Source organism: Microtus ochrogaster, chromosome 10, assembly GCF_000317375.1.
Source record: "Microtus ochrogaster isolate Prairie Vole_2 chromosome 10, MicOch1.0, whole genome shotgun sequence".
Taxonomy (NCBI): Eukaryota; Metazoa; Chordata; class Mammalia; order Rodentia; family Cricetidae; genus Microtus; species Microtus ochrogaster.
In genome coordinates this window covers 64,550,514-64,562,236 of record NC_022016.1, presented here as the reverse complement: position 1 = coordinate 64,562,236, position 11,723 = coordinate 64,550,514, and the positions used below count along the sequence as shown (strand labels likewise).

At 39.8% G+C, this 11,723-nt stretch overlaps 1 protein-coding gene across 1 annotated transcript in view; it reads left to right on the top strand.

Moving 5' to 3' along the window:
* Positions 1 to 11,723, top strand: part of C10H1orf87 (chromosome 10 C1orf87 homolog) — a 64,520-nt gene that overhangs the window by 27,740 nt on the left and 25,057 nt on the right. The window contains exons 6-7 of the mRNA XM_005353436.1: positions 2,739 to 2,904; positions 11,498 to 11,595. Of these exons, the coding sequence (XP_005353493.1) occupies positions 2,739 to 2,904; positions 11,498 to 11,595 (264 nt within the window). The remainder of the gene's footprint in view (positions 1 to 2,738; positions 2,905 to 11,497; positions 11,596 to 11,723) is intronic.

The following is an 11,723-nucleotide window of genomic DNA, read 5'->3' as shown; positions in this document are numbered from 1 at the left end:
TCCCCTCCCCATATCTCCTCACTCTCATTTCTCTCCCTGTCAGCATAGAAAGTAATTTAACTTAACTTTATTTACTTCTTAATATAAAAATATCTGCCTTTTTGTTTATGTTTTAAAAAGAAAAAAATCTCATTACAAAACGAGAAAGACTCATGTAGGGTGTAGAACTCCCCTATAAAGTATAAGGCTAGAAGTAGGTTTTATTAGCGAAGTCCTAGATTATCAGTATTGGCAAAAGTCTTGAAATATAAAAATCACTTATGTTTCTGTTTAGTTACAAGCAAAAGAAATGACAGAACTTTTTTTTAATCAAAGTGTATGTGAGAGATATATTAGACATGAAACAGAATGAAGTGTGAAATGTTTGTGTTTTCCAAGAATGGGGAGGGCGTTCAGTTGTCAGGAACATTGGCTTCATTGCTTAACTTCTTTACTACAGAATAACTATGTGACCGTAGAATTCGCCACCTCTGCTGGGCTTTCAGTGTCCAGTGGGCAACAGAGACTCAAATAAACTTCCTTTCATTGATTTTTAACTGGTGCCAAGATCAGTAAATATCATAAGTTTTCCCTTTTCTGAATATCATTTACCTTAAATTTAAAAGTGTTTGTATGTGTGCTTGTGTGTGTGCATGAGTGTGTGCATGTACATATTTATTCTTGTGTAAATATAGGCCATAAAACTAAAAAGACACCATGAAAGAGGAGAGAGAGAGCTAAAGGGGTGGGAAAAAAAGAACAATGGAATTCATGTGCCTGAAGGCAGATTTCAGGTGGGGACACTCTTGGTGATTCAAGGGAACCAGTCAGAGGTATGCAGAGAATAGAGAATCATGGGACATGAGTAACAGGATAGCTGAGAACAAAGTATAATGAGATATGTTGCAAAACTGTCATAATGAAAAGTTTTGTATTCCATTCTACTCAGAAAGTTAATTTAAAAAAAAGTAACAGAGGCAGGAGGATAACTCTGAATTCCACATCAGACTTTTCTACACAGTAAGTTGAAAACAGGCAGATAGATGTATGAAGTGAAATTCTGTTATAAAACAACTAAAAGTAAAATAAAATAACATAAAATAAATGGATAAGCACTTTAGAACAGTGCCTGATACATGGTGGTTTTTATTATTTCTCCTTTCAGATAGAAATACGGCTACTTAATAATTAGAAGCTGTAGCTCTAGGGATGAATATCCCTGGACCAGGTAGTGGAGTTGCTTCTGTTCTCGAAATTTTGGCAAGTCCCACTGTAGTTGTCACATGTTCCAGGAAAATTGCGGTTTACCCTTTGGGTTCTTAGTCTCATTAATAAAATAATTTAGGAAGGAACTCAGAAGAAAGCTCAAAGACAATTTTATTAGAAATAAAACCCCAAGGCAGACAAGATGTAAACCTTGGCAGCTGCCCCACCAGACAACAGAGATAAAGAAGAGGAGGAGAGGAGTCGTGACACGGTGACACCTGAACTGAGCCAGCAAAGAGGTCAGACATGTGACAGGCAGGTAGCCACATAGCTGGGAAGAGCTTTGGAGAACATGGAACCCCACAGGGCTATGAAATTCATACTTAGGAAAGAAATAGAAAGAAGAAAGTCAAGTTATGCCTTGTGGAAAGACTTACGGAACTGAATATGGCTTTGTCTCAGTAACTGACTGCACAGAGAGTGAAAAGGCACATTGTCTCATTAAGGGGATAATTTTTTCCCATCTCTTTAGCATGGCTTATTGTGACCTTGACATTTTTAAGGTGGTCCCTTGGCTAGGTGATTAACTCTGAAGGGAGAAGACATGGTGTGTCTCTATCCAGAGGTAGATCCCACTCTTTGCTACAATGATACCTCCTATAGTTCACTCCTTAAGTGTGATTCATAAATTTTACAAATTTCTTTGCCAAGTACACTCTGCTGGAAATAGTTCAATCCCCAAATTGAACAGGCCTATTCTCTTCCTTACGGGATCATAATCTACAAAAAATTATATTAGTTCATGGATACTCCAGCTAAGGGTGGCTCAGGAAACAGCTATGCTATTAGAAGCCATGAGCCATAGGAAATATAAGTAAGCAGCAACCAGCCTTCATGTACCATAGACAATGAAAATATGGTCCTGGGAAATTACTGACCATCCATTTAGTACCCGGCTACTGGTACCATTCACTTATTATTTAAAGAAGCAATAGCCAGACATGACTATCTTAATAATTATAGATTTGCATGTAAGACTATAAGTAAATGTTAGTCCCAAAACACTAGGTCTTCCCAACACAAAGAGGAAGGTTAGAATCCTTGCAATACATCTTCCCAATAGAGGGTTTCCTGTATAAATCACCCATTACAATAAGGCAGCATCTGTTTGGCTTTGCTTGTGGCAATCAGTAGTTAGGACAGCTATTAGTAATTAACTGAATTTAAAAGCAGAATGACTAAGTGGGTTAAGAATATCATTTACTATTTGTTGCCATTTTCCTCTCAAATGAGAAAAGAGAGCTAGAAAAAATTAGGTGCCTAGGTCTATGTAGTAGCCCAGTTGGTTTGTTCCCCCATGAGAAGAAATTTTAGAGCTCATTTCTGTGAAAAAGAAACGTATCAATCTATGAAAACTGCACATTCAGCCCATGTCCACGTTACTAACATTTATGTGGATCCCAGGGAAAAGCTGAACCAAGAAACACAACATGAAAACACAGACTTTTAGCAAGCCAACTTTTTTACAGTCTTTGATTTGCCTTTCTAAGCAGCACACCCCCTCAAGGTTCTGGCTTACTGGCTGAAATGAACAAGAGCTTGCTGGAGATTTTGAAGATGGCCCTAAGAACATGCCAAGGCAGAGTCAACATAGACAACCTCAATTTGAGCCTTCGCAAAGAAGATCGATCATTCTCTGGTTGCCTTCCCCTGTCCAAGGTAACCAAAATTAGATTTTAGATTTGGCAAGCATCAACAGAAGTAATACATAACATTGAGTTTATATTAACAATAAGGTACAGCTATGATTTGTATTCTCCCTGTGAATTACATCACACCACTGTTTTGTTGTGTGTGTGTGCTTGAGAAGAGAAAAACAAAATAGAGAAGAGATTTTTTGAAGTATGCAGAATTGGTCCAGCAATTTCTTAAATTGTGTATATTTAATGTTATATAGTTATATAGTAGAAAATATGATAATATCCAAATAATACTTCACAATGGAAACAAGTAATTTTCAAGGCCAAACTCATTTCTCACATCCTCTCGCAGCTTCTACGGGGGCCAGCATGTGGCATCTCATGCCTTGGGAGCACCATATTTTAGGGTTGATGTAATTTATGGTGCACAGAGCTCAGCATGCTGATTTGAGACAGTAATTACCAGTGCAGATGTGTTTCATGGAAGAGGACCCAGAACTGTATTAATTCATGAATCTTCCGTAGCCAAATAAACTGATCTCTCAAAGCTACATTGGATAGAGGTGGAATGATGATTGCTGCTATTACTATAACTGCACTGATAATACCTCGGCTTCACACTGTTTAATACTTACTAGGTGCTAATCACTGTGCTAAGTGCTTAACTGACATAATCTCATGTAACATCAACCAAGTTAACTCCTTACACAATATCATGAAATGTATTGGATATCATGAAATGTGTTGTTACTGGTGTTATCACTTCATAAGTGAAATAAATTCCGAATTTTGAAAAAGACAGTTGAACTAATTCCTGGGTCACAAGTAACAAGGGGCAAAGTCAAGATCTGAAGCTTAGAAAAGGTTGGAAACCGGTGAGCAAAGAGAATTTAATAAATAGTTGATATTCAGAAGATTTTACTGACAACAGTATTCAAAAGATAGAAATCGGAGCATTAGGAAAGGTTGAAAATTAGAGGGAGAAAGGTTCTATCAAACACATTGTCACATATCCTTCATTCTGGGCATGCAGGGGTTAAAATTGAGGGAGTCAAAGTGGTTTCTGATATTTACTAAGAAAGCAAAGATACAACACAGTACAGGTGGGTTCTCATTCCCAGACAAAAGCTATCATTCTCTGAGACTGCATTTATGCAGTTGGCACGCAAAGCAAGGTTTATGCTAATGTCGCTATGTGCATGTACTTGTGTATATGCGTACTGTACACACAAACATGTTTCAGTAGAAAGAGAATAATGCAGGGCAGTCTGAACCTCATGAGTTGCCTATTTTGTATTCATGAGAGGACTAAGAATAAACTAAGAAGCAACAGTTCTTTATTAGATTGGAAACCACGTAATGCCACCGGTGAAGCCTTGTGTTCTCAGACGTTACGCATAGACTATAACACAAATAACTTGAAAATTAAAACACATTCACTTAATCTATTTTGGTCTCAGATCTTCATCTGGAAAACGTAGGTTCCAAATAACATCTCCTTTGACTATTGTGGAGATTAAATGAGACTAAATATGTGAAAGTATTTGTGTACAACCTCATACACAAGGCCCTAAATAAATTCTATAACACACACACACACACACACACACACACACACATCAGTTTCCTGAGGTTTTTGTCCTGTGGTCAGATGATACAATATTAAACTTTGGCTATCAACAGTCTTTAAATGTTCTCGTCTATAGCTGGCCCTGAAAGCTTAACTTTGTGGTTCAAATCCAAGGAAATGGGGTGTATTTTCCTTAAAGCTGGTCTGTCTTTCATGAGCCATCTGGCATCTCTTAAGACATCTGGAACTCACTCAAAGACTAATACAGTTCTGGGAGGCATGTTAAATAGAATTCAGTTTCCTCAGAATGTGAAGCAAATTAGGGCCCAAGGGATATTTGATACAGGAAGCAACTAGGTGCAGCCACACCACAGCTTCCTTTCTCCCGGACCCTAGGTTGAAAGCAGAATGTAAAGACCATGCTTGTACTAGAAGCACTGAAGTTTTGGAACTGTAAGTCTTAACTTTCTTAAAGTGCAGAAGAGAGAACTTTCTTAAGTAGTCCATGACAGCTATACACTACCCCTTACCAGAAGAACAAACAAAAGTAAGGATAAAGAGGGAATAAAGTACCCAAAGTCATCTCATTTCAAAGTATTTGCAGACCACTTGTACCTCCCAAGAAATCGAAACATTGTTGAAAACAATCTACAGATCTTGTGACCCACATCTGATGGAGGAAGGTCATTGGTTGATTAAATAAAGAAGCTGCTTGCCCTGATAGGTTAGAACGTAGGTGGGAGGAGTGAACGGAGCAGAACGCTGGGAGGAAGAGGAAGTGAGCTCAGAGACTCGACAGCTCTCCTCTCAGGGGCAGGCGCCTCAGAGAGACACGATGTTCCACTCTTGCGGGCAGAGGCGAGAGCTCTGCTCTCTGAGGCACACGCGATGAAGCTCCGACCCAGGATGGAGGTAGGCTCGAAGCTCCCTGGTAAGCCACCTTGTGGGCTACAGCAGATTATTAGAGATGGGCTAGTCCAGGTGCGAGAGTTAGCCGAGAAAAGGGCTAGAGCTAAAGAGCCAAGCAGTGTTTAAATGAATACAGTTTGTGTGTTGTTATTTCGGGGCATAAGCTAGCCAGGCAGCCAGGGGCCTGGGACGCAGCCCCGCCCGCTCCTGTTTCAACACACATCAATTGAATTTTGACCAGTGACAAGAAAAAAAAAACCCTCTAAACAAATTTGGTGTCAGTCATCTTTATCCTTCACCTCGCTCTCTGGCACATCTTCGGTATAATGCTGATTTGACAAGATTGCAAAGGCAACATGAATCCACTTGTATTCCTTATTAACTGTTCCACTGACTTAGCTACTCTTCTTGTTGCTGTAAAAAATACCTAGCAGAATCAAGGAAAGAAGGACTTATTTTGGCTCACAGTTAGAGGGTACAGACCATCGTGGCAGGTAAGTTAAAGCAATAAGAACTTGAGGTACCTGGTTACATTGCATCCAAGGTCACGAAGTAAAGAGTCATGATCAATGGTTTTTTTGCTGCTCACTTTCCTCTTTTTAGACAGTCAAGGATCCCACTCAGGGAATTGTGCTACCCACAAAAAGGAGGTCATCCCACCTAGTTTAACAGTTATCCCCTGAGCCCCATCCTTCAGGTTACTTTAGATCTCATCTTGTTGACAATTGAGATTAGCTATCATACCTGTCTGTTGGGTACTCCCAACTCCCAGACCCTGAATTTCCTGTGATACCCCCCTGCCTGCTGGAGTAAACAATTTGTTTTCCTATGCTTGTAGCTGCTCTGAGCAAGCAACTTGTTTTGCAGCTACTCTGAGCATGAGACCCTCAGGAGTTCCTGATGGCTGGGGAGTGGTTTCTGGTGGGCTTGCAGCTGAAAGTTAGGGCATGGCCATTAGTCAAGGAGACCCTATATAAGCTGCCCTGGAACATGATAAAGAGGAGCATTCTTGGGACATTCTTAGCGTTACCCGTGTCTCTCTATGTATGTGTGTGTGTGTGTGTTTCAATCTCCAGCCCCTTGCCTGATTTGTGAACCTTACCGTAGCACATGGCACATAGAGCGGGCATTGCGCTATATTTGTCCATTTCCTGAGCAAGGAATACATTCGCCAGGATTGTCCAGACTTGAGCATGTAGTCTCAGTTTAACACGTTTGGAGAACTTCTAAAAGTCCCCTTTGAATGGGCGCTAACATGTCAGATTCCCTCGCCACCTACAGTTTCTCAGTCATCCTTTTCATATTTCATTGTTTCTATATGTCTGTCCTAAAACAGTCCAAATATTTCAACTACTTCTGGATTGTTCTCTGCCTTCAATGCAATAATCATATTTCTGATCAATATTATTTAATTGACTTTCACTTTTGGATACATTAATTACTGTGTGTGCTAGGCATTAGTAAAAATAATTTGAAATTTTTTGTTTACCAGAAAGTTAAGAAAAGGCAAATGCCATCAAAATTTTGTGACAAAGTTAGGGTTAGCTATTAACTTGAACGCAGAACTAGACACCTGTGTAGCGTATCTGAAAGTGGTTCAGAGAGCTTCTTGTCAACATACAAGTTTGACCAAGAACAAAGAAAGAGAAGATAAAATGATGATCTGGATCAAGTGAACAGTGTGAATTATCTTCTGAATACGGACTGGGGGAGACCATGGCCAGTTAAAGGAATAGCTTCCAGTCAACTATGGAATAAAAAGTATGAGCCTATGTATGAAGGGTCTTTCCAAGGAGTTTATATTTTATCCTATAAAACCCTTATAACCACCAAAGCATGTTAAATGTTCAAATGACATGATTACATTTGAACATTTAGAGGAACATTTTAATATAATTTAGAGAATTTTTCAAACAAGCAAAACTGAAAGGAAAGAGAGCCTTGTGGGAAGCTGTTCCAGTAAAGCAGAAAGCAACCATGATGTTTCAAGTAAGGCACTAACAGAGAGGATGGAGACAGTACAAATGATAAAGCAGATTTGGGTGTGTCATTGAAGATGGGCCAAAACTAACTCCAAATTCATCAACTTGTTCAACGATAAAGCTATTCACTAAAATAAGAAACTAACAGGAGTAATGTGAAGGAGTAGAGTATGGGCTGGCTGATGGACCAAATTTTGAACTTGTTGGTCTACGTAGTAAGATTGAAATTATATAAAAATTTGAGACCCTTCAAGATGGATGGGACATCATAGGAGCATTGTAGACTACTCCAGAACATATGGGAGAGTGAGGCTGTAAGCATACTGAAGAAGGTACTCCTTATGGAGTCGGTAGGCAAGAAAAGTCAGTGAAAAAGATTAGCATGAAAGGAGATATGGGAGCTTAAAGACAGCAGTGCAGGAGAGTTTGTAGGAACAGAGGATGGCCCTCCAGTCCCATGCTGCAAAGAGATCATCTTTAAATAGGACTAAATTTGCTAACTGGAAACCCATAGAATTTCCTTGTAATTGATAATGATGGTTGAGCCAAGTAATAATGTAAAACACAAAACATGGGGAAACAGGAGCCTGTAACAACTATCCAAGCTCTTGAGACATTATTAGCATAAATAGTCCCTTAGTCTGTCACTTGCTAAACAATGTAGTTTATTTACTTACATTGAAATAAATGTCTTTACTTCTTTTTCTTCTTTTTGTTGTTGTTGCTCTTGTTTTTCAAGATAGGGTTTCTCTGTGTTAGCAGCCTTAGCCATTCTGGAACTGACTCTTGTAGATCAGGATGTCCTCGAACTCACAGAGATCTGCCTGCCTCTGCCTCCCGAGAACAGAGATTAAAGGTGTTTGCCTCCACTACCCAGCTAAAAGTATTTACTTCTGATTGAAACCATTTCCTCATTGAGATAAAATTATTAAGCATTTCTTACGAAGAGTCATCAGTTTTAATATTTATGCTTTAAAGTTATATTTTACTGGTAATCCTGCGTAACACTGTCTTAATTAATTTTTCTGGTAGACGTTTTCATTGCTCCTCATGACTGCCAGTCAGTTTTTAGCAGCCGTCAATCAGCCTGTGTCTAGGTACGATCATGTACTCTTTCTAATCTGCTATTCATTTTAGCCTACAGCAAAACTGAACGTTGACAGCGTGATCTATTTTGAGAATAGACTTTCAACATAGGTGTTCAAAAACACATAAGTATGCTATAATCATGAGGCTAATCTATTTTTATTTATTAAAGATAGCAACTTATTTATTAAATAAAAATGGAAAAATGTGTGATCAATTTCTGTATCTCTTTCCTTTTTTGCTAACCTCTCCCCAAACCCATTCCATTTGCATTCATCTTTGATTTGAACCCTTTATTTTCTAAGACTGCTAAGCAATAGTGGTAATAAAATAAATGAATAAAAGACCATCTCACCTTGGAAAAGACACTGCCTCACAAGGAAGCTCAGAAGGGCAATAGGATTGCTGCCCTGTCAGGAAGAGGCATAAAACTACAGCAGAATGGGCAACACCAAGATACTTACCATTCTACATAGCACTGGAGTTTCGTTTCATTTTGTTTTGTTTTGTTTTTCATCTGTTATTTATATCCCCTTGTCCTCTCCAGCATTCTCCTCAACTCTTTTTGCTTTGGGTAAATTCTGTCTGTTTGTTGTTTTGTTTAAATGTTTCAAAATAATCTGTTATTTATTTTCTTCTTAAAGTCCCTCTGACTTTAATTCCTCTACACCTAGAAAGTACAAAGCAAGTTTTCAGACCTCAGAAAAATAAAGATGAGCATTTTTGCCTCTGCTTGCCTACTATGTGCTGAGGGGGAACCCAAGACCTTGCCTAAGCAAAGAAAATGTTACAGAACTACGCCCTTCTCACTGTTTTAAGATGCAAACTCCATTACTATTTGGCTATGCGGATACTAACAGGTCAGTAGACAATTGCTACTGAGAAGAAGACACCACTCCTTGTAGGGCTTCCCAGGGAGGTGCCATTGTGGTATAGGATAAAAGGGGAAGATGGGCAAGAGCCCTTTCCTATGTTTCTTGCATAATGAATGAGCAAAGCAAAGTAAGCAAGCTCAAGATTAGCTGACTTGTACAACTCCCTTGAATGCTGGAATTTGCAGGTTGTCCCTGGTTTCCTGGTTCCTATTCCAGGATGAAAATTCAAATGGTAGTGGAACCCTGCAGGTACTTATAAAGGCCTTTTTCTAATTGAATCGCTCACATTCAGCTGAGTTTTCTACTCTCTCTTAACTAACCTAAGAAGGGCAGATTGCAATGCTTAGTGTTAATTGTAAGTTTGATAAAATCTACAGTTTGGGAGATCTGCTTTTTTTGTCAGGTCTGTCAGGATTATCTTGGTTATGTTAATTGATGAAGGAAGATTCTCCTTAAAGGAAGACCCTTCTCAAGGCTAGCGATTCTAGACCATAGAAAATGAAGAAGGAAGCTAAGCCCTAGCATGCATGCATTTATTTCTTTTTTTTATTGAAAAAAAATTTCCGCCTCCTCCCAGCCTTCCATTTCCCTCCCCCTCCTCCTACCCCTCTCCCCCTCTCCCCACTCCTCTCCCCCTCCCTCTCCAGTCCAAAGAGCAGTCAGGATTCCCTGCCCTGTGGAAAGTCCAAGGTCCTTCCCCCTCCATCCAGGTCTAGGAAGGTGAACATCCAAACTGGCTAGGCTCCCACAAAGCCAGAACATGAAGTAGAATCAAAACCCTGTGCCATTGTCCTTGGCTTCTCATCAGCCCTCATTGTCCGCCATGTTCAGAGAGTCCGGTTTTATCCCACGCTTTTTCAGTCATAGTCCAGCTGGCCTTGGTGAGCTCCCAATAGATCAGCCCCACTGTCTCAGTGGGTGTGTGCACCCCTCGTGGTCCTGACTTCCTTGCTCATGTTCTCCCTCCTTCTGCTCCTCATTGGGACCTTGGGAGCTCAGTCCGGTGCTCCAGTGTGGGTCTCTGTCTCTACCTCCATCCATCGCCAGATGAAGGTTCTATGGTGATATGCAAGATATTCATCAGTATGGCTATAGGATAGGGTCATTTCAGGTTCCCTATCCTCAGCTGCCCAAGGAACTAACTGGGGACATTGCCCTGGGCACCTGGGAGCCACTCTAGGTTTAAGTCTCTTGCCAACCCTAAGGTGGCTCCCTTAACTAAGATATGTGCTTCCCTGCCTGGACCCAGCAATACCACTCTTGGGAATATACCTAAGAGATGCCCTATCATATGACAAAAGCATTTGTTCAACTATGTTCATAGCAGCATTATTGGTAATATCCAGAACCTGAAAACAACCTAGATGTTCTTCAATGGAAGAATGGATGAAGAAAGTGTGGAATATATACACATTAGAGTACTACTCTGAGGTAAAAAAACAATGACTTCTCGAATTTTGTATGCAAATGGATGGAAATAGAAAACACTATCCTGAGTGAGGTAACCCAGACCCAAAAAGATGAACATGGGATGTACTCACTCATAATTGGTTTCTAGCCATAAATTTGTGATCCTAAAGAAGCTAAATAAGAAGGTGAACCCAAAGAAAAACATATAGTTATCCTCCTGGCTATGGGAAGTAGACAAGATTGCCGGGCAAAAAATTGGGATCTTGGGGGTGGGGTGAGATGGAGGTAAGGGGAGACGGGGAAAGAAAAGTGAGAAGGGGAGGATGGGGGGAAACTGAGTCAGTTTAAACTCATTACTCCTTAAATTGCTTTGGTCAGGGCAATGTCTAACAACAACAAGAAAAGAAACCAAGAAAATGGCATTAACCATGAATACAACACAATTGCTTTTACAAACCGAAGTACATGATACAAAATGTATCAGTATGAGGAAGGGAAGATCCTTCCGAGGCTTTAACCACAGATGGGTTGACAAAAATATAAGATCAGTAACAGAATGCCTAGTGGCTTCTGAAAAATATACTACACCTATCGGCCAACTGAATATAAATGTGTTACCCATAAGGGATGGAGTTGAAAAAGCACACGCTGACATCAATGACAGAATATACTCCTGAGCAATAAATAGCTCCTTTCAGAATCATATGGGCTATCATAGTGGGAAGAAATCCAAACACTCATTTCATTTTACTAAAGCTTCAAATCCTTTCTTATTTCTAGGTCAGAGCTATATGTGGCAAACATGGATTGTATCTAACCTTGACCCTGCTGGAAACATTGCTTAACCACCAAGATTTGGGTTACCAAGGTGAAATAAAGTAAGTTGAATTTTGAAGGTTTTTCCCCACCAAAATGAAAATATTGTAAAGTCCTAACTCTCAATATAATGATTCTGGTGACTGAGGCCTTGGAAGTTCACTAAATTTAGATGAAGTTGGAGCACCCT